At 37.0% G+C, this 22,525-nt stretch overlaps 1 protein-coding gene across 1 annotated transcript in view; it reads right to left on the reverse strand.

Moving 5' to 3' along the window:
* Positions 1–22,525, reverse strand: part of LOC115211777 (pleckstrin) — a 114,312-nt gene that overhangs the window by 30,177 nt on the left and 61,610 nt on the right. The window contains exon 2 of the mRNA XM_029780456.2: positions 21,754–21,918. Coding sequence (XP_029636316.1) covers positions 21,754–21,918 — 165 coding nt within the window. The remainder of the gene's footprint in view (positions 1–21,753; positions 21,919–22,525) is intronic.

Here is a 22,525-nt window from a genome sequence, read left to right on the forward strand (position 1 = left end):
ACTAATCTTCCCCTGCCAGAATATACATCACTAGCTCAATGCTTCTCTACTCCTTTTGTATTGACTAAAAAATAAGGACTTCCGACTACCTCTTTTCGTACATGGTGTCTAACACTGTTAGTCACTGAAGTTTCCAGCGCTTAGAGATTGTCAAACAAACAAACAAAAAATTAAATAAAAGAATTTTAAAAAATGAAAATAAACAAAAATATTCAAATGTTGAACTGTTACCAATTTGAAAGTATGCCACTAATATTTTATATAATTCAGCTTAACAATGATAGTTTCATGTAAAACCAGTTCAGCTAAATGAAGTTACAAATTAAATCAATATGAGACATTCACATTTTCATTTGCTTTAGGTTTTAGACACAATTTTATTATTGCTTTTTTTTTTTTATCATATTTTTTAAAAATTATTTTTAACTCATTTTTTAAATCATATTTTTATACCTGCAATCATATACTGCACCCCACCACTACTACTGCCATATTATACGGCTGCCTCCTGCTCTACAATCCTCCACCACCACAATATACAGCTGCCTCCTCTACAATAACCCTCATCACTGCCACCACATTATATGGTTGCCTCCTACTCTACAATAACTCCATCAACACCACCACCAGTACCACGATATATGGTTGCCTCTAGCCCTACACTGCTCAACCACAAAACATTACATTTGTAGGAAATGATGGCTCCCATGGTAAAAACAGTACACATTATCTTGTCTCAGGGAGTGAACCACTATCACTTCCTCTATCTTTTGTTGGAATCAGAGAATTGGTATGGAAACTCACTTTAATTCAACAATTTTTGCTGGTTCAGTTGAGGTACTATGCCAGATAGAGTATTCGCACTTTGGGAAAAAACAGTTCCATTCCTTGAGAATTAAAACACGAACACCTCAGAATTTGTGATCCCAAATGGTTTTCTAACCTGGTATTGTTAATGGTTTTAACATATTTAAACAACTTGAATTTCCAGCTTCAGGGGAGAAAAAAATTAGCTGATATACAGTGTGTAGAGGTACATATTCATCTTCAACTGTGAGAATGCCAGCTTGGAGAAATCAAACTATGCCCATTTCTCTATACTCAGAGATCAAATCTACAGAAAGCAACATATTTAAGATTCTGATATGTGGTTTAACCCTTTAGAATTTCAACTGGCCATATCCAGCTCAAATATTCCACTGGTTTTATGTTAACACTGGCCAGATCTGGCCTCTCACACCTATACTACAATATCATTCTAAAAATAAAGGAAGCACATCATTGAAATCTCAATGCTACAACATACAGCAGGACTAATTCAAAGCAATATGAATAAAAAAGCATCATATTTAACAGAGTAATCTGAATGTTAAAAGGTTACAAGCTAACTCAATTTTGAACTATGGAGCATATTTCATGTGGGAATAGACACAGCACCAGGAAATTTTCAAATGAAACTTATGTATATGCAATGCTATGACAAATTAAACTTCAAAATATATGTAGTGGATATATAGGTGCAGGAGTTGCTGTGAGGTAAGTAGCTTGCTTACCAGTCACATAGTTCCAGGTTCAGTCCCACTGTGTGGCACCTTGGGCAAGTGTCTTCTATTATAGCTTTGGGCCAACCAAATCCTTGTGAGTGGATTTGGTAGACGGAAACTGAAAGAAGCTTGTCATATATATATGAATGTATGTATATATATATATTTATTAGTGTGTCTGTGCTTGTCTCCCCCACAACATCGCTTGACAACCAATGCTGGTGCCTTTACATCCCCATAACTTAGTGGTTCAGCAAAAGAGACCAACAGAATAAGTACTAGGTTTACAAAGAATAAGTCCTGGGGTGGATTTGCTTGACTAAAAGACGGTGCTCCAGCATGGCTGCAGTCAAATGACTGAAACAAGTAAAAGAATGAAAGAGTATCTAGCCCCAATATCTACTTCAGCAGGATGTCTATGATTGGATGCCCTTCCTAATGCCAACCACTTTATATTGTACTGAGTGTTTTTTTGTTTTTTTTGTGGCACCAGCACTAGTGAGGTCACCAAGTAACTTGCAAGAAAAGACACCCCACTCAACTGAGTGGGGCTGTAGTACTGAGAGAGATGGCTTTATGCTCCTCTCTCAGAGAAAGAAAGATGCATATATATACGTATATACACACACAATCAAAATACAACCGTACGAAAAAGATGACAGATGACTGAGATATGTGGCACGTTGCTGTACTCAATAAAACTTGTCCACCACAACAGAATTGATACACTAAAACCAAGGTGCCACATAAAAAGCATTGATGTGGGCACTCGTGCCATGTAAAATGCACCCAGTACATTCTGTAGATGGTTAGCATTAGCAAGGGCATCGAGCTGTAGAAATTAAGCTCAAGCAGACTATGGAACCTGGTGTGAAATCTTGTCAGTTCTTGTCAAGCCATCCAACCCATGCCAGCATGGAAAACAGATATCAAACATTGATGACACACTACATATTAATACACATACAATATATATCTCTCTTTTACTTGTTTCAGTCATTTGACTGCGGCCATGCTGGAGCACCGCCTTTAGTCGAGCAAATCGACCCCAGAACTTATTCTTTGTAAGCCTAGTACTTATTCTATCGGTCTCTTTTGCCAAACCGCTAAGTTATGGGGGACGTAAACACGCCAGCATCAGCTGTCAAGCGATGTTGAGGGGACAAACACAGACACACAAACATATATATATATATATAGCGACGGGCTTCTTTCAGTTTCCATCTACCAAATACACTCACAAGGCTTTGGTCAGCCCGAGGCTATAGTAGAAGACACTTGCCCAAGGTGCCACGCAGTGGGACTGAACCCGGAACCATGTTGTTGGTAAGCAAGCTACTTACCACACAGCCACTCCTGCACCTACACAACACACACAATACATGTACAAACACACCATCATAAACATCATCATTTACCTCTTTTTCATGCTAGTGTGAGTTGGATGAGTCATCACAATCCAAGTCAGTTTATATTTGGAGTAACTGATCTATCATATTTGGACAGGAAACCATGTTTTCTTCATACATTTTATTTTGGCATGGTTTCTATGATTGGATGTCTTTCCTAATACCAACCATTTTAGATATTTATACATAAAGTGTATGTATGTGTATGTCTGTCAGTGTGTGTGTGAGAGAGAGTACGCCCACATATGACTGACTGACTACTCAATGAATACCAACATCAGTAGCTATTTGTTGAACAAGTATCTCAGTGAAGTGTCCTTCAGATTTTAAGTACTTTGTTCACATACACAAATCCTAAAACATAGAGCCGATATGCAGTGACTCAGACCACTAGAAAGAACAGTCTAATCTACTTCCAATAACATCCTATTCATCATCATCATTTTAATGTCTACTTTTTCATGCTTGTAAGGGTCCAGCAGAATTCATAGAAGCAGATTTTCTATGACTAAATACCTTCCTTTCAACACCCTAAGCTGTTTCCAAACAAGGTATTAGGTTGTCAAGAAAGTTCTTGCAGAATTTTTAATTAATTTTTGTTAAATTACTTTGACTTTATATATAATTTTAAAGCCCGTTTTTCACTCTATCTAATCATGTTGCTCTTTTTATGTTTTTAATAATTAGGCCATTTTTTTTCCGGAATGTTGAATACAACATGGACAAAAAGCAAATTTGCACAATTTTCTTATTCCAGCTCAAGCTAGGCTGAAAAGCTGCTGAATCAGTTCATGATATCAACGATGCATTTGGCCCAGGAACCACTGATGAATGTACAGCACAATGGTGGTTCAAGAAATTTCGTAGTGGTGACGAGAGTCTTGAAGATAATAAGAGTAGTGGTCAGCCATCGGATGTTGACAACAATCACCTAAGAGCCTTAGTCGAAGCCAATCCATGCACAACTGTTCGAGAGCTTGCTTCTGAATTAGACATAACATATATGACAATTTCCAACCACCTGAAAGAGATTTGAAAAACAAAAATACTTGAGAAATGGGTGCCGCACAAATTGAATGACAACCAAAAAAAAACGCCATTTTGAAGTGTCACCTTCCCTTCTTTTAAGCAACAAGAACAACCCGTTTCTCAACCGGATTGTGACTTGCGATGAAAAGTGGATTCTGTACAACAACCGGCAATGCCTAGCTCAGTGGTTGGACGCTGATGAAGCTCCACGGTACTTCCTGAAGCCAAAGTTGCACCAAAAGAAGGTCATGGTGACTGTTTGGTGATCTGCGGCTAGTCTCATCCATCACAGCTTTTTGGATCCAGGCGAAACCATTACGGCGGAGAAGTACTGTCAGCAAATGGATAAAATGCATAAGAAACTCCAACAGCTAGCATTGGTCAATAGAAAAGGACCAATTCTTCTCCACAACAATGCTTGGCCGCACATCACACAACTGACCCTGGAGAAGTTGAACGAATTGAACTACAAAACTGCCTCATCCACCATACTCACTAGACCTCTCACCCACCGACTACCACCTTTTCAAACATCTCAACAACTTCCTGTATGATAAATGCTTCAAAAACCAAGACGATACCAAACACACCTTCAACGACTTCATCACCACCAGAACACAGGATTTTTGCGCTACTGGCATAAATAAACTTGTTTCGCGTTGGCAAAAGTGTGTTAATTCTGATGGTATTTATTACAATTAATAAAGTTTTGTTGGAGCTGAGATATGTGCATCTGAATTTAAAGGTTAAAAACCACAAGAACTTTCTTGACAACCTAATAATATTTCACCATGACCAGACATATTACTCACAGAAGACTGGAAATGAACGACATTACTTGTATGATGCTGTCATATGCCTACAGCTAACACACAATGTCAGGAGAAAGACACTGAAACAGCCACACACACACACACACACACACACACACACACAGATCATAGAAATCAGCTAACTTTTCTCTGAAGATTTCCTGAAGAAAGCCTCAGCCTAAAATATTAAAATAGCAGCTAAAAACCATCAAGCTGTATTATACATTTTTATAACTTGCATTGTTTTGGTTTTAAAAAGATTAAATACACATCACACACAATGGGCTTCTTTCAGTTTCCATCTACCAAACCATTCCAAAGACTGGTTGGACAGAGGCTATAATAGAAGACCAAGGTGCCACATAGAGAGATTATATCCAAAACTATGAGCCTAGGAAGAGAAACTTATGACCCTGCCTGAAACTATTACAAAAAGGAAAGATAAATAATGAAAGAACAAAAGAAAGGAAAGAAGGAAGAAACATTGATTATAATGCATACAAAAAGACAATCTTAAGGCTGCTTAACCTGAGCTGACCTAAAGTTAAGTGACAATAAAAAAGAAACAACAACAACTCTGCACAGTGTTTTTCAAATAATTATTTCATCACAATTAATTATCTTAATAAATGCAGGAGTGGCCATGTGGTAAGTAGCTTGCTTACCAACCACATGGTTCCAGGTTCAGTCCCACTGTATGGCACCCTGAGCAAGTGTCTCCCACTATAGCCTCAAACCAACCAAATTGAGTGGATTTGGCAGACAAAAACTGACAGAAGCCCATCATATATATGTATGTGTGTCTGTCTGTCTGTCTTCCTACTATTGCTTGACAACCAATTTTGGTGTGTTTATGTCCATGTAACTTAGCAGTTCGGCAAAAGAGGTCAATAGAATAAGCACTAGCTTTACAAAGAATAGGCCCTGGGGTCGATTTGTTTGACTAAAGGCAGTGCTCCAGCATAGCTGCAGTCAAATTACTAAAACAAATAAAAGAATAAAAAAAATACACAAAGATGTTGCTAAGTTACCCAATACAATGTCTTACTGCAGTAAGTTGCCTTTTCTATTTTTTCCCAGTACCTTTAAATTATATTGAAGCCATTACTTTCTATTTTTTTTTCTGTCTTTTATCTTGTGTTTTGATCATTGGTCTGCAGCCATGCTAAATGCACTACTTTGCAGGAAGAGTTTTAGTCAAACAAACCTCTCAAGCCTCTTTTGCTGAACTTCTAAGTAACTGGGACATAAGCAAACCAGCACCCATCGTCAAGTGGTAGAGTGGAACAAACAGAAATACAGGCAGGCACACACACACACACAGGGCTTCCACTCAGTTTCCATCTGCCAATTTCACTCACAAGGCAATGGCTGGCCCAGAACTATAGTATAAGATACCTGCCCAAGGTGCTACACAGTGGGACTAAACCCCAAAGTAAATGGTAGCAAAGTGATTGCCTATTTGTATAAACTTAGAAGGAAAATATGGACAAGAAATTTTCATTCAAAGTCCATTAAACATCAGAGTGCAATGTCCTTTTCTTGTCTCACTTGGAATTTTTGCTTTAGTTTCTATTACTTTCTGATATTTATTGCCAACTTACAAGAATTAGCTCTAATGTTAGAAAAATTGAGAAGTGAAAGAAAACCTGAAAGGAATTTACAGACTGCACCAAATGAGGCATGAATGAATTCAAAGACAGTTTTCAGTAAAGCATCAGTGTTTATAATAATAATACAAATAAACGTGCATAATAATAAATTCCCGTGTAAAAAAGAAATGAACATTCTGTTCATGAAGGCATATGTAGCATGGTAAGATGAAAACAAAACCACAACCCAAGATGTATAGAAACCTGTTATACTTCCCATTTATGACACTCGAGATGCAACAAATAGCCTTAAAAAGCATATTTGATGCTGGCAGACACTCAATGAATATAGGAATGAATGAACGAGTGAATGAACTGTCAGTCTATTTTTACAGCTATACAGCTAACGAAGTATATAGCAATAACAAGGTGAAACTTTATACAAGATATGTGCTAAGATGCAGAAAGGACAAACAAATGAGAGAGAGAGAGAGAAAAAAAAAGAAAATTAAATGAAATTTAAATTGCTTGCTGATCGCTTTAAAAATAAGATGTGGTTTTTCACAGTTCAGTTCAAGTAATTTCTAGTCGGCTATTACGATTTCAGATGTGTACTTGTTTGGCGACTTGATTATAATTTCCCTATTTACAAAATAAAAAACACAGAATCTACCATACAGAGAATTTCAAAGAGGGGAGTAAAAAACAAACAATAAAAAAGATACCATTTAATTTCACCATTACTGTAGACGTAATAGATGAATGATTGTTGAGTAAAAGAGACATTTTCAACAACTATTGGCTGACCATCAATTACAGCCATTACATCACTTTTTAACTCACTTTCATAATTACTGGCAAAGTTCAACCAACAAATTTCTTGTTTATTTGTAATCTTCTCTTCATACATACATACACGCATGTGTATGTGTGTGTTTACACAAGCATATGTGCATATTTATACAGACATGGGAGTATGTATATGTGTAGGTGCAGGCATGGCTATGTGGTTAAGAAGTTTGCTTCCCAAGCACAGTTTCAGGTTTAGTCTTACTACATGGTACTTTGGGCAAGTGTCTTTTACTATAGTCCTAGGCCAATGAAAGCCTTGTAAGTGGATTTGGTCAAAAGAAACAAAGAAGCTAATCATGTATATACGTGTGTGTGTGTGTTAGCACCTCCACTACACACATTTTTTTCTCTCCTTGTTTTTTCTGTGTCCCTTTCTGTAGAAGAGCGCAGGCTCGAAATGTAAAAGACTTTTTTCTATTCCTGAGCATTATACTAATACATCTGTTTGTCTTGTAAACCACCTGTCTTCGTCTTTTTCGTAAACTCTCCCTATGTTTATAAATGCCTTTGACTGCTACAAACATCCCCCAAAAGCATTCTGTATAGACAATAGATACTAAAAAGCATCAAAATTCTATTATCAGTTGATGGAATTCTATTAGTACATCAGCAGATGGTGCTACCCGATCATGTGATATCACCTGTATCACACACCATCACAGCTAACCAAGCTAAATGTCAGAACAGAAAATCAGGCAAACTGATATGGAATAATACTGACCAAACAGCCATTGGTGTTGCAAAAAGCAGACGGGCTGTGCATAAATTAGCTATTAGCAACAGAAGCAATTTTTGCAATGAACATTAATTAGTGCATCCAACTTAATTTGGATATGTTGTTTATAATGCCTAAGACTGCTAACGTGTATGTGAGTTTGTGTCTCTTCATTTTGACATTGCAATAGTTGTAAATGCATGTCACTATCATATATGCAGTAGTGTTTCAATATGAAAAATAGATGTTAAACAGATGGGTCGGAAGGAATTCACCGAAGCAGATTTTCTACAGCTGGATACTCTTCCTGTCACCAACACCCACCTGTTTGCAAGCAAATTAATATTTCCCCAACACCAGATATGTTTTTGTAGAATATTTGAAATGAATGACATTCATTTAGAACAATCAGGCAATGTGTTAGCAAGGACACACACACACACACACACACACACACACAAAATCATCAAGTAATCATCATGATGTGATGATTACTTCACCTCTGTAACCAATACCACTAAAATGATACCATTGCAGTCCTAAGTTCAATCTAAGTACATGTCACTGAGAAAGGAGTGGCCTTGACTAAATTGGTGTACTCTACATTATCTATGCAAAGATGAATTCCAATGAAATGCTATCTTTACATCCCATTGGCTTTTGGCACTCAGCACTAGCTAATCCAATAGTTAATACGATCATGATAAACTTACAGATCGCAATGGTTAACCAAGACTGTTGTGTCATCTTGGCAATATTGTGTAGGGTGGTGGTTAAAGTGATGGCTGGTGTTATATTTCTTTAATGTATATAAACTTTACATTGAATATCTTGGCTCCTCTCCAACTCTATGTATGTATGTTATGAGAATAAGACTGGGTGAAGATATTCCCCAGTTTCAGATATCAAAGATTGTAAAAAGAAATTGCCAAAATGAAATATTTTTCTCAGGTAAATTTTTAGAATGTTGTTAATATTATAGCAAAGGCAGAGGGCAGTGGAATGGCAAAATAGCTAGAACATCCATGGTAAAATGTATTGCAGTATTTAAGGCTGTTTCATTTTGACATCAAACCCCACAGAAGTCAACTTTACTTTTCATCTTTATTGTACTATAATATACACCAGTTGAAGACTGGCGGAGTCAATTTATAGACCATACTCTGCAACTCGAAATTTGTGGCTCCCTTATGACAAATTTACAAATCAGTAATAGAGTGAAAGGACTAAATAAGAGTAAATACTTTACTGTACTTAGTGATTTCAAATCCTACAAGTGTTTCATGTGCCAGAAAGAAATGGGCTTAGCTAAGTCGATTTGTTCTACAGAGACTACATGAAGCTGAGTTGATGTCTTCACAATCCCATTGCTTTTAGCAATCAGTTGACTTACACTTATTGTGCAGATGTAAGGAGTCAGTCATGAAATGTAACTTAGGCAATGGTCAGATCTGATGGAGCAGACTACCTTATCACTGTTATGTTATTTCTGGTTGTAGGTGCTGGCATGGTTAAGTGGTTAAAAAAGATTTTTCTTCAACCACATGTTCACTCCTACTGAGTGGCACCATGGGCAAGTGTCTTCCACAATAGCCCCTAGCTAACAAAGTCCTTAAGAAGCCTGTCCTCCCTCATGTATTTACCTACATACCAACACACAATGTGTTCCTGTTAAATCCTTTTGTCACAATATATCTTTCAAATTACCCCTTCCTTCTATCAGTGCCCACTCCTTACACACTTCCCAACTTCAGCTACTACTTCTTTTGAAATTTTGTGAACTCACCTACCCACCCTCCCAAATCCCAAGTCCACTTTGCTATATACACCACTCTGTAACTTGAGTGTATGACCCCTGCCCCCACCCTGTCATATCTTCACCCTCTTTCTCTCCTCTCTCCTCTCTCTCCCCATCTGGGGTAGCCATGTTTCTCTTCTTATGCAAAACACCTTTTTTGTATCTTCAATACTACTCCCCACTAGGTAAGGGGCCTTGTCCAGTGCTGCATAGTACTTGGTGACCTCATTGTTGCTGGTGTTACATAAAAAGCACTCAGCACTCTTTGTAAAGTGGTTAGCATCAGGAAGGGCATTCAGCATCAGAAACCATGCCAAAACAGACAGTGGTACATGAAGCAGTCCACTGCTTTGCCAGCTCCTGTTGAACTGTCAAATCCATACCAGCATGGAAAACAAAGATTAAATGATGATGGAGTCAATAAGTTATTAATGATTCCATGAGAATGGGTCAACGATATCAGAAGGCTCCTGACTCCTGCATTAAACTGAGAGGAGAAAAGTGGGGCATAAAGTATTTCCACTGAGATGGGGATGGATGAAAAAGTCAACCTCACTGCAACTTGAACTAATATGTACTAACCTCAGTACTTATTTCAATCTGGCATGTATTTTACAGATTTCTGCTTGATGCACTGCTAACTGAGACATTGTGGGACACAATACTCGATTCAACAACAAATGAAAACACACACATTAGGTGCAAGAATGAATGTGTGGTTGAAACATTTGCTTCCCAACCACATGGTTCCACGTTCAGTCCCTCTGCATGGTACCTTGAGTAAATGTTTTCTACTATAGCTCTAGGCCAACCAGAGACTTGTGACTGAGTTTGGTAGACAGAAACTGCATCGTTGTTCATCAGAAAATGATCATAAAATGTTTATAAAGGAGAGTAGCTTGCTTCATACTCCTCATATGCTGATTCTGCCCATAAGAAAGGAAAAAATAATACAATGTAGCTCATAACACCTGGGCAACACCTGGGTGCATTTTCTAGAGTGTGTGTGTGTGCATATCTTTGTGTTTGTCTTGGTATGTTTACATACCTAAAACTTACCGGTTCAGCAAAAAAGACCAATAGAATATGTAGTAAAGCTTAAAAAATGAGGCCTGAGGTCAATTTGTTTGACTTAAAAAAAAAACCTTCAAGATGGTGTTCCAGCATGGCTGCAGTCAAATGACTGAAACAAGTAAAAGAATAAAAGAAAGAATAAGAACATAAAAGCATGGTTGTGTGGTTAGGAAGCTTGCTTGTCAAACACATGGTTTCAGGTTCAGTACCACTGAATGGCACCTTGTGCAAGTGTTTTCTGCTATGGCCTCAGACCAACTGAAGCCTTGTGATTGAATCTGATATGCAGAAGTTCCCATCATGTGTATACATGTATGTGAAAGTGCTTATGCCTTCTATAACAGACAGGAGGGAAATACACACACACATATATCATCATCATCGTTTAACGTCCGCTTTAAATGCTAGCATGGGTTGGACGATTTGACTGAGGTCTGGCAAACCAGATGGCTGCACCAGACTCCAATCTGATCTAGCAGAGTTTCTACAGCTGGATGCCTTCCTAATGCCAACCACTCCGAGAGTGTAGTGGGTGCTTTTACGTGCCACTGGCACGAGAGCCAGTCAGGCGATATATCATCACACTACAAAAACACTAGCAGTAGCTTCTAATATGATTGTCTATCCCGCTAGAAGTAACAGTCTAATCTCCCTCAAATCACACTCCATCTAAAATTGGATAATATGGTCCCGATTCACAGCATATAAATGAGAAAAAAAACAAGGTGGTCATGGTTGGAGTACCTTTCATCATAAGTCTGCCCAATCAGGATTAATCTGGAGCTAAACAACAACCCTACTACAACCACCACCACAACACTAGACAAGCCATGTGGTAAGCATCTTCATCAGTGTTTCTTCCCTACATGGGTCTATATAAGATTTGGGGGGGGGGTCCATGCAAGCACAATAGTAAATTGGGGATCCACAGCAGTATATTAAATGCCCCCCCCCCAAAAAAAAGGTAAACGGTAAATTTCTTGCTCAAATGTTGTACCTAAGTCAACCTACACAAGTCAAAGTGTGAAAAACAAAATAGGAATTTTGAAAGAAGTATCTATAAAATTAGCTTATAAGAACAAGGGTCTACCAGAATAAAATAGTAATAAAAGGGGTCCATAGATAATATATGGTTGTGAACTGCTGATCTACATAGTCACTTGGCCTTCAACAAAACCACAGCCAAATTTCTTTCAAATCATACATTTGAAGGTAACACTCCAGGTTAAACTTAAGCCATGATGGCTAAAAGAAATCACAGAACAAATAACTGTTTTAAGATAAAAAAAAAAAAGAATCTTGTTAGAGTGATGGTATAGCTAAATAAAAGATAGGATGGGCATGGCTGGAACATCTTTGGTCACAGGTTTGCTTAGTCAGGGCTGACCTGAGGTTTAAGACATTACTAAAATTACCATCATTACTACTACTACCACAACAATAATCACCACCACCCTTCAGCACCATCATCAACAAACATAAATAAAACAACCACCATCAGGTCAGTACTATTTAAATAAATAAAGCAAGTCATGGGTAGAGTGTGGCCGAAGACAGGATAGTCATAGCTAGAATATCATTTGTAATAGGCTTGCTCAGTCAGTGTTGACCTGGGGTTAAATTACAACACATTACTTCATTGGTATAAGACATTTTGTTGCCACCTATTTGGTACTGTTGAGTTGATGCTAATTTGAATAACCTACCTAACGCCAACCACTTTACAGTGTAGACTGGGTGCTTCTTTTTTTTTTTTGTGCCACCTGCAATATTGAGGTTGAAATTAAATTCGCAGGACTACAAGCCTTAGGATAGGTGCACAGGTCAGCTTCATACAGGAGATTGAGGTGATTCTCATGAGAGGCAAGCAAAGCAGATTCCTGCAGTGAGACCTGCAGGTATGCATAATGCATCTTTCTCTCCCTATCAATATATATGAATGAGTGTGTGTGTATGTGTGTGTGCATGTGTATGTTTGCCTTTGGTGTATGTCTCACAATAAACTGAGTGTCCAGTTGACCATGCCAAATTGTCATGCCCAATCAATTCATTCCATTACTACAACCACCATTATCACCACTACTACTACTACAATTACCATCAACAACAACTACTACTTCACACACACCCTGTCAGTAGCACCACCAACAAAAGTATAAGTACAACCACCATCAGGTCAGTAACTATTGAAATAAAAAATAGATCAACAGAAACAAAACAACATTAGGTTACATACAAAAGCTGGATTGTAGCAATGTAAGGGGGAGAGAGAGGCAAATGCAGAGGGGGTAACAAAGAGAGAGACAGACAGGCAGAGAGAGAGAGAGAGAGAAATGCAGTAAACAATCCTGATAGTTGGCTGTTTCTTGTACAACAGAGATTGGCAGAACTAGATAAGTTGGATCACAGCCATGTTCTCTGTCTTTCCTTCTTCATCTGGTTGCTAAGACAACATTCTTCATGAAGAGAAGAAGAATGTGGAAGAAACACTTAAACATACAGTGTTGGGGGTGTATTTAGTGCGAGGTAAAGTAAAGGGGAGGGTGCAGGATGTATGTTGTCGCTGAAGGAGGAAGGACTAGGTTTCTGTTATTAGCCATCAAAATGTTACCATCTCCAAAGTGACCTAAAAGATTTTGCTGTTTTTTGTTTGTTGTTGTTGTTTGTGAAGAACAATGTGAAGAGTTTAGCAAGTTACAGGAGACAATAGTCATTGCTAAAGACCAAGCAAAAGGAGACTGTATGGGTCAATAGGTCATTACATGGCCTTCTTTGACAAACTAAAATTAGCAACCAAATCTCACTGCTTTGAGAGGGGAAAAAAAGCTAAGAAGCTCACATTGGATAATGTAATTCTGAAAACACTGAATAAAAGGTGGGATGATTATGGATGGAATGTCAGACCATAATTCAGCAAGGATGATCTGGAGAGGAGGGGTGGGAGAAAGGGATGGATAGGTGAGTGGATGGAAAGAATGTATGATAAAGATGGAGTAACAGAAAGTGGTGGCCATTAAGAAGGCATCCAGCTGTAGAAACCAATGCCAAAACCAACATTGGAGTTCAACACAGCTCTCCAGTTTATCCAATCCTGTTGAACCATCCAACCCAAGCCAGCATGGAAGATGGTTATTAAATGATGATGCTTGTTGCAAAAGCAGATGGTCAACTGGTTAGAATGATGGGCTCATATTCATAAAGTCAGGGTTTCATGTCCAGGCCAGGACATAAAACTTTACATTGCTCCAGTCTACTCGGGTAGAAATGAGTGCCAACAACAGTTTATGATTAATCTTGCAACAAACTAGCATTCCATCCTGGGGAAATTTTACACTCACAGTTGCTGAGAAGTGCAGAAACCAAGCTAAGCCCTGACCCTATGCTCAAAAACAGACTAACTTTTTATCATTATGTGTGAATTTAAGGCAGCAAGTTGGAAGAATCATTAACATGTCAAAGTGCTTAGCAGCATATTCTTCTGGCGCTCTACATTCTGGGTTCATATGCCACTGAGGTCAACTCTGCCTTCTGTACTTTCAAGGTCAATAGAATAAATAAGTATTGGGGTTGATGTAATCAACTTGCCCCAACCCTCAAAATTGCTGGCCTTGTGCCAAAATTTGAATTATTACATGTGAACTGGTTGGGGCATTGTTAGGGCATTGAACAAAATGCCTTGCAGCATTTGTTCCAGCAATTTACATTCTGAGCTCAACTCTTGCCAATTTCAAGAAAATAAAGTACCAGTCAGGCGCAGGAGTGGCTGTGTGGTAAGTAACTTGCTTACCAACCACATGGTTCCGGGTTCAGTCCCACTGCGTGGCATCTTGGGCAAATGTCTTCTGCTATAGTCCCAGGCCGACCAATGCCTTGTGAGTGGATTTGGTAGACGGAAACTGAAAGAAGCCTGTCGTATATATATATATATATATATATATATATATATATATATATATATATATATGTGTGTGTGTGTGTGTTTGTCCCCCTAGCATTGCTTGACAACCGATGCTGGTTGTTTACGTCCCCGTTACTTAGCGGTTCGGCAAAAGAGACCGATAGAATAAGTACTGAGCTTACAAAGAATAAGTCCCGGGGTTGATTTGCTCGACTAAAGCGGTGCTCCAGCATGGCCGCAGTCAAATGACTGAAACAAGTAAAAGAGTAAAAGAGAGAGTCAAGTACAGGGCTCAATATAATCCATAAACTTCAACCCCCTCAAAATGGCCTTGTGCTTACATTAGAAAATTTTTATTCCAGAAATAATAGATGCAGATGCGACTTTGTGTTAAGAAGTTTGATTCCCAACCACATGGTTCCAGGTTCATACCACGTGTCTTCCATCAAAGCCCTGGATCAACCAAAGCTTTGTGAGTAGATTTGGGAGACTCAAACTGAAAGAAGTCCCTCATATACACATATACAGGGGAGGGGTATCTTTGCATTTGTCCCCCACCACTGCTTGATAAGCTGTGTTGGTTTACAACCCTATAACATAGCAGCTCAGCAAAGTGAGACCAATAGAAGTACCAAGTTTAGAAGAAAAAAATTACTGTGGTCGATTTGTTTCACTAAACCCTTCAAGACAGAGCTGTATTAAGAAAAAATGGGGGAGGGGGCTTGTTTCACTGTCATGATTAGATGTTTTATCTAACTTTCATTCTCTAGTTACATTCAGTATAATTCCCATTAGATGTGAGTGTGATATGTGTGTTCATTACTACTCTTTTTAATTAATTCACTAATTTTATCACTGCCATAATTTAATTCTCTTAGTGATTTAATAAAATTTCACACACACACAAAATGTCTTCATCATTTTAACATCCAAATTTTCCTGCTTACATGTGCCAGGCAAGGTTTACTGCGGCAGATTTTCTGCAACTGGATACCTTTCCTGTTACCAACCCTTACATGTTTCCAAGCAAGATTAATATTTTCTCCATGGACAGACTAGTTTGCACAGAATATTGGAAATGAATCACATTCATTTACAACAATCACAGGATGTCAAGGTAAGGAAACACAGACATATATACATGCTTACATAATATATGATAAATATGGGCGTATGTATATAAATGAATGTATGTATAAATGATGGGCTTCTTTCAGCTTCAGTCAACCAAATTCTCTCACAAGCTTTTAGTCAGCCAAGAGCTGGGTTAGTGTTAGGGTTAGAAGACGCTCAACCAAGGTTTCATGCAGTGAGGTTGAATCTGAAACCTGTGGATAGGAAGTAAACTTCTCAATCACCCAGCCACACCTGTGCCTAAATATAATAATAATAATTTTAATGACAGATTAAATTATTGCCATGATAGAATCTGTGAATTAGAAAGGGTAATAAAAGTTAACTTCCACAAAAAATTTTTTAATTTTCTAGTAGAAAATTTGTAAGTGTTATAATAGAAATTTGTATCTTCCAGAAACACAAACTAATTTCATTTAAAAATTTAAAATAAGTTTCTATAAATGAAAATTGCTTTACAGAAAAACAAAAATTATTTTCCAAATTAAAAGAAAACTATAATTAAAATTTCTTGATTACAGAATTAAAAACATATTCTAATTAAAAATATAATTTAAAAAAATTAAAATCTGTATTAATCCAGAAGAGACAATTTTCCAATTTGGAAAAAAAAAAAGTTATATTGAAAATTTTATCTTCTATGGAGAAGAATCTTAATATTTGTGAAAACATAATTTGACAACGATTCTATCTTCTAACAGGCTTGTTTCCTTCAGCCTGTCCAACCTGCTGTACAGGAATTATTAAACACAAAAATTGCCAAAAAATGCATTATAATAAAGAGACACAGAAATGGTTCAGCATTAAAAAATTTCATAGAGAAAGACATCCTAATTACATATTAAATGCACTTTGCTAACAATGTTAAACCACCATTTTTAAAAGGATGGGTATGCATATATTTCAATAAGCATTGAATGTCATCTATAAATATATTATATATGCATGCACACACATACACATTTCTTGCTTAAAACTGGATGGGAGAGGGTCTTATGTGTTTGTAAGTCCTACATGCCAGCGAATACAGTAATTTTTAAATACTTTTTTTTTTTCATAATCTGTTAAGAATTTTATTTCTATGAATAATATTCCATAAAATAACCAAGGTTTGATATAAAATATTTTTTAAACATGGCTTTGTCAGATAGCAGTTGTAGCCTTGTCAGACAATAGCTAACTTCAACATTAAAAAAATTATTCATCTCTGCATTAAAAAAGCAAAACAAGAGCATTGTTCAAACCAGCTTAAAACAGCAGCAAATTGCCATCAAATCACACCCTTACTATCTTTAAAAAAGAACACATTGGTTAATATAGTCTTGTCCAGGATATACTGCATCTAAATACAAGATAAGATGATTATTTTGGGAACAGCTTTGATGAAGCTAACCCAGCCCTTAACAACAAAAATATTCATTAATATTTAATATAGGTACAGGAGTGGCTGTGTGGTAAGTAGCTTGCTTACCAACCACATGGTTCCGGGTTCAGTCCCACTGCATGGCACCTTGGGCAAGTGTCTTCTACTATAGCCTCGGGCTGACCAAAGCCTTGTGAGTGGATTTGGTAGACAGAAACTGAAAGAAGCCCATCGTATATATATATATATATATATATATATATATAATATATATATATATATATATATATATATATATATATATATTTATTTGTGTGTGTGTTTGTGTGTCTGTCGCCCCCAACATCGCTTGACAATCAATGCTGGTGTGTTTACATCCCTGTAACATAGCAGTTTGGCAAAAGAGACCGATGGAATAAGTACTAGGCTAACAAATAATAAGTCCTGGGGTCAATTTCCTCGACTAAAGGCGGTGCTCCAGCATGGCCACAGTCAAATGACTGAAACAAGTAAAAGAGTAAGAATATTAAAAGTATTTGGCTTGGGTATGGCTGTGTGATTAGGCTTGCTTTGCAACCATTTGATTTCAGGTTCAGTTCCACTGTTCAGCACCTTGGGTAAATGAGCAGATCAACACAATGTGAGTGAATATGGTAGACAGAAATGGTGCAGAAGCCCTGAGTGTATGTGTTCTTTGTATCTGTCCTTCCATTGCTTGACAACTGCTGTTGGCTTGTTTACATTGTCATAACTTAGCAATTCAGCAAAAGATATCGATAGAATAAGTACTAGACTTTAAAAAATAAGTAGAGGGGTCAATATGTTCAACTAATCCCGTCAAGGCAGGGCTCCAGCATGGAATGAAATAAATAAAAAGATACAGAATTTGTAGAAATAACTGAAGAGTGCTTTGCACGTCAATTAAAATTATTTCTCTCAATTCTGTGATTAAATCTCACAATCTACTGCATTCCATATTTCAATGTACACTTTAAAATTTAGTGTTTAATAATCAAGCACTGTGCCAGATATCTGATATTCTTGAGCCACTCCTTTGCTTTTTATCCTTTCAAACTGCACCATAAACAAAACAAAAGAATCTTTTACTTATTTGGGTCTACTTAGTCATTTGTTTCTTTCATGCTCATTTTTCAATACTAGCATAAGTAAGACAAATATGTTATCAAGGCACCATCTTACAGTCAAATGCCCTTCATGTCACTCACCCTTAACAGTATCAAGTAAGGGACCTCTTATTCCATACGCCTTCAAAAGCACAAACCAAGCATCTGATCTGTCAACAGGAAAATAGCACCACCACTCATGTCACAACTTTTATAGGAAGGAGTGAAGTATAAACACAGATACACACATATGATATGTTTCCACACAGTTTCCATCAATCAAATTCACTCACATGGTTTTAGTCAGCCCAGAGCTCTAGCAGAAGACACTTGTCCAAGGTGCCACACAACTGGACCTAAAACCATATGGTACAAAAGAAAGTGAACTTCTTAATTATACTTTATTCTCTCCAGTGCCAGAGGAGCACTAACATCATTTACACAATGTGGTGAATCAACCACCGACGTTGCCCAACGACCTCAATATCAAATTTAGAATTCATACAAGGCTGAGGCCATATACGAAACAACCCCGACACAATTCAGGTTTACAACACAATATCTTTTCCACCACAGGCCCTGACCAAATTTCTTCAAAGGATACTAGATAAGCCACCTATACCTGGATACATCTCAGCCAACAACTTTCTACTTGAATGAGTCATGATACCACAAAACTTGACTTTAAAATAACTTAACAGATCCTGATAGGATCTGTTAAGTTTGACAATTTTTGTCCAAAACACATTTAAATTTTATACAGCTTTACCTGACCCTATTCTCAAGAATTGATATTCAGCTGACATATAATTAAAAAGAAGCTATTTACAGGGCAAAAGGGTCAACAGCTTGTGACATGGCTAACACTTTGCTTTTAAAAAAGCTTGTCTCTTGACTGACTCAGTTCTAACTATGGATACACTACCAATTAATCAAAGAGTTGAAAACTGACAAATGCTTTGCTTGTTTGCAGTACTGGGTTCAGATTCTGCTATCTGCATACTACAGCTTGCCAAGGCTTTTGGGTATCAAATCCCAAAGAAAGCTGAGTCTCACTGGTTCCTCACAGTAGAGCTATTTCACTTCAATGTCATCATAATACAGATGAGACACTCGTTTCTTTATTATCTAAAATAAGGTATATTTATGTTTACTGCACATAGCAATTTGTAAACAGTAGCATTGCTTGTTTGTGTCACTGAATAAGGAGTGATATCAGGTGGGATGATATCAAAGAGGTTAAGGATCTCTTCTGAAAGCTTTCAATTTTTCTGTGAATGTATCTAGAACTAATCATCCCTTTCAAAGTGGCATTTACACTATTATAAAGAATTCCAATGTGCTTACAAACAACAACAAAAAATGCCATTCATTCACAAACAGTTGAATCAAGACAGGGTAAAGTGTTTTTGGTGGACATGAACTCTGGATATTTTTATCAAAAATCTGACACCCAGCCAACTACTGTTCACCATTGTTATCATTCTTACAGCAACCACATGCTTCAGAGAAGCAGTAAGGGGATATAAATTAAACAAAACAGCTTTAATCTGGGATTAAAACTGGGTCATAAACATACCTTACCCAGGAGAGTATGAACAACAATATTAATACATGGCAAACAGCCATTTATATTCAATAAATAACAGCAGCAGCAACAATAATAGTAATAGTGGTAGAGATTTTCTGGACAGTCATCAGCTCTATATTTAAGTGATATGAGTTAGCTGTATTATTAAGTGCCAGGGCAATGATTAATGAAGGCAAACAATATAACCATAATTATGAATTAAGATAATGACCCAACAAAAGGCAAGAAATTATCAATAGTACTTTCATGTCACTAAAGATAGGGTCTTTTGATTTCCTTGCACCACAGTACAAGAGTATTTGTTAATTACCTTTATAGCTCTTAAGATGTAGCGAGGGGCCCTCAATGAGAGAGGTGAGGTAGTAAAAAGAAAAAAGATTGACTTATTTATACTAAAATATGAAGACACTCTTAACTAATGACAGCCAAATACATTTTACATCAAAACATCTAAGATTGTTAGCACTTAAGAGAGACAGACGAAGAGAAAGCAAGTATACACAGGCTGTGTGGTAAGAAGTTGGTTTCCCAACCACATGGTTTCGGATTTAGTCTCACTGTCTTCTAATATAGCCACAGGCAGACCAAAGCCTTGTGAGTGGATATAGTAGTTGGAAACTGCAAGAAGCCCATTGTGTGTGTGTGTGTGTGTTCCTTGCCACTGCTTGACAACCAGTGTTAGTTTGTTTATGTCCTCATAACTTAGCAGTTGGGTAAAAGAGACTGACAGAATATGTACCAGCCTTTAAAAAAATAAGTCTGGGGCCGATTCATTCAACTAGATAAAAAAAACTCCTGAAAATTCTTCAAAGCAGTACCCCAGCATGGTTGCAGTTTAATAACTGAAACAAGTAAAAGATAAAAGATATAATGGGAATGTAACAACACTTATATTCAAGCTATAGATTTTCATTTGTACACAACATATTTGCACTGAGACATGTAACAATAGATTTACATAAAAGCCTAGAAACGCTGGGATTCTCCAAGAAAGAATACAGCTGAATGATTCACATTCCCCAAATACAATCACTTGTAAAACATTCCAGGGAATATCCATTTGAAGCTATTAGGCTGAATAAATACACACACACACATATGTTCATATGTACATATGGAATATACACATACATACAAACATATAGGCATGGCTGTATAGTTAAGAAGCTCGCCTTTGCAACCATCATGGTTTTGGGTTCACTCCCACCATGTCACTTTGCACAACTGTCTTATACTATGGCCTTGGCCAACCAATGCCTTGTGAATTAATTTGGTAGATGGAAAACTACACTGAAACCCATCATATGTGTGTGTGCATGTGTGTTCATCTCTACCATGACTTCGCAACTGGCATTCGTTTATTCTCATCTCCATAATTTAGCAGTTCAGCAAAAGACACTGACAGATTAAGGTGGTAATCCAGGATAATAGCAGTCCAATGACCGGAAAAAGTAAAAGATACACACACACACACATATCAACAATAATGAAGCATACACATACAACCACTTGTCTACTAAAGTGACAAGAGTACCAATTATATGATTGCAAATTTATCTACACATGCACGAAACAATTGAGATAACCACAAACACCAAGACAAGAGCTGTCTTGAGTTAAACAAAAGAGCTTTGTCACTGTTTATTGACTGACTTACATTCTGTAAAAGAACAAACTCAAGTAAAAAAATAAAGTATACACACATACACACACATACAAGCATACACACATACAAACATACATATATACAAAGTTTTTTTGTTTTTTTTAGATAGATATGAATCAAATACAAAACTAGTACGAAAATGGAATACTTACAGAAGGATTACTGGATGGTAAATCTGCATCTAAACAAGGACACACCACAGAACAACCATCCAATGGTAGAGAACTGACTCCTATTCTTTTCTTCCATTTCCGATGATAAATAATGTGATCTTCTGTCAACTGAAACCTTCGGGCTTTCCATTTGCCATTAATGCCCTGAAAATAAAGTAGAAGAATAAGAGTGAGAAGTAGTACACTTATATTTTACATTGCCTTATTTCAACAACCTGTTGGTAGGAACAGGTACCACATATGTGTAACCCTTTTAATACCAACCCAACCAACATTGAATTTTTGGTGCAAACTTTGTTTTAAAGTGATTTTAAATTTAAAATTCTGTCAAAGTTTCATGTTACATTTCACCGACTAAATTCTTCATAATTTTAAAAATTAATTGAAACAACACTAGTGTATTCAGCAGAAAAATGGTAAGAAAAGGATAAATATTATGAGCGATAAATTAACCTCCACTTGGCCAAAACAACAATTTATTTACACATGTTTTTTAAACATGGCTTTGTCAGATAACAGTTGTGGCCTTGTCAGACAATAGCTAAATTCAACATTAAAAAAATTATTCATCTCTGCATTAAAAAAGCAAAAAAGAGCATTGTTCAAACCAGCTTAAAACAGCAGCAAATTTCCATTAAATTACACCCTTACTATCTTTTAAAAAGAACACATTGCTTAATATAGTCCTGTCCAGGATATACTGCATCTAAATACAAGATAAGATACAAGTGGTTGTATGTGTATGCTTCAT

Source organism: Octopus sinensis, linkage group LG5 (genome assembly GCF_006345805.1).
Source record: "Octopus sinensis linkage group LG5, ASM634580v1, whole genome shotgun sequence".
Classification (NCBI taxonomy): Eukaryota; Metazoa; Mollusca; class Cephalopoda; order Octopoda; family Octopodidae; genus Octopus; species Octopus sinensis.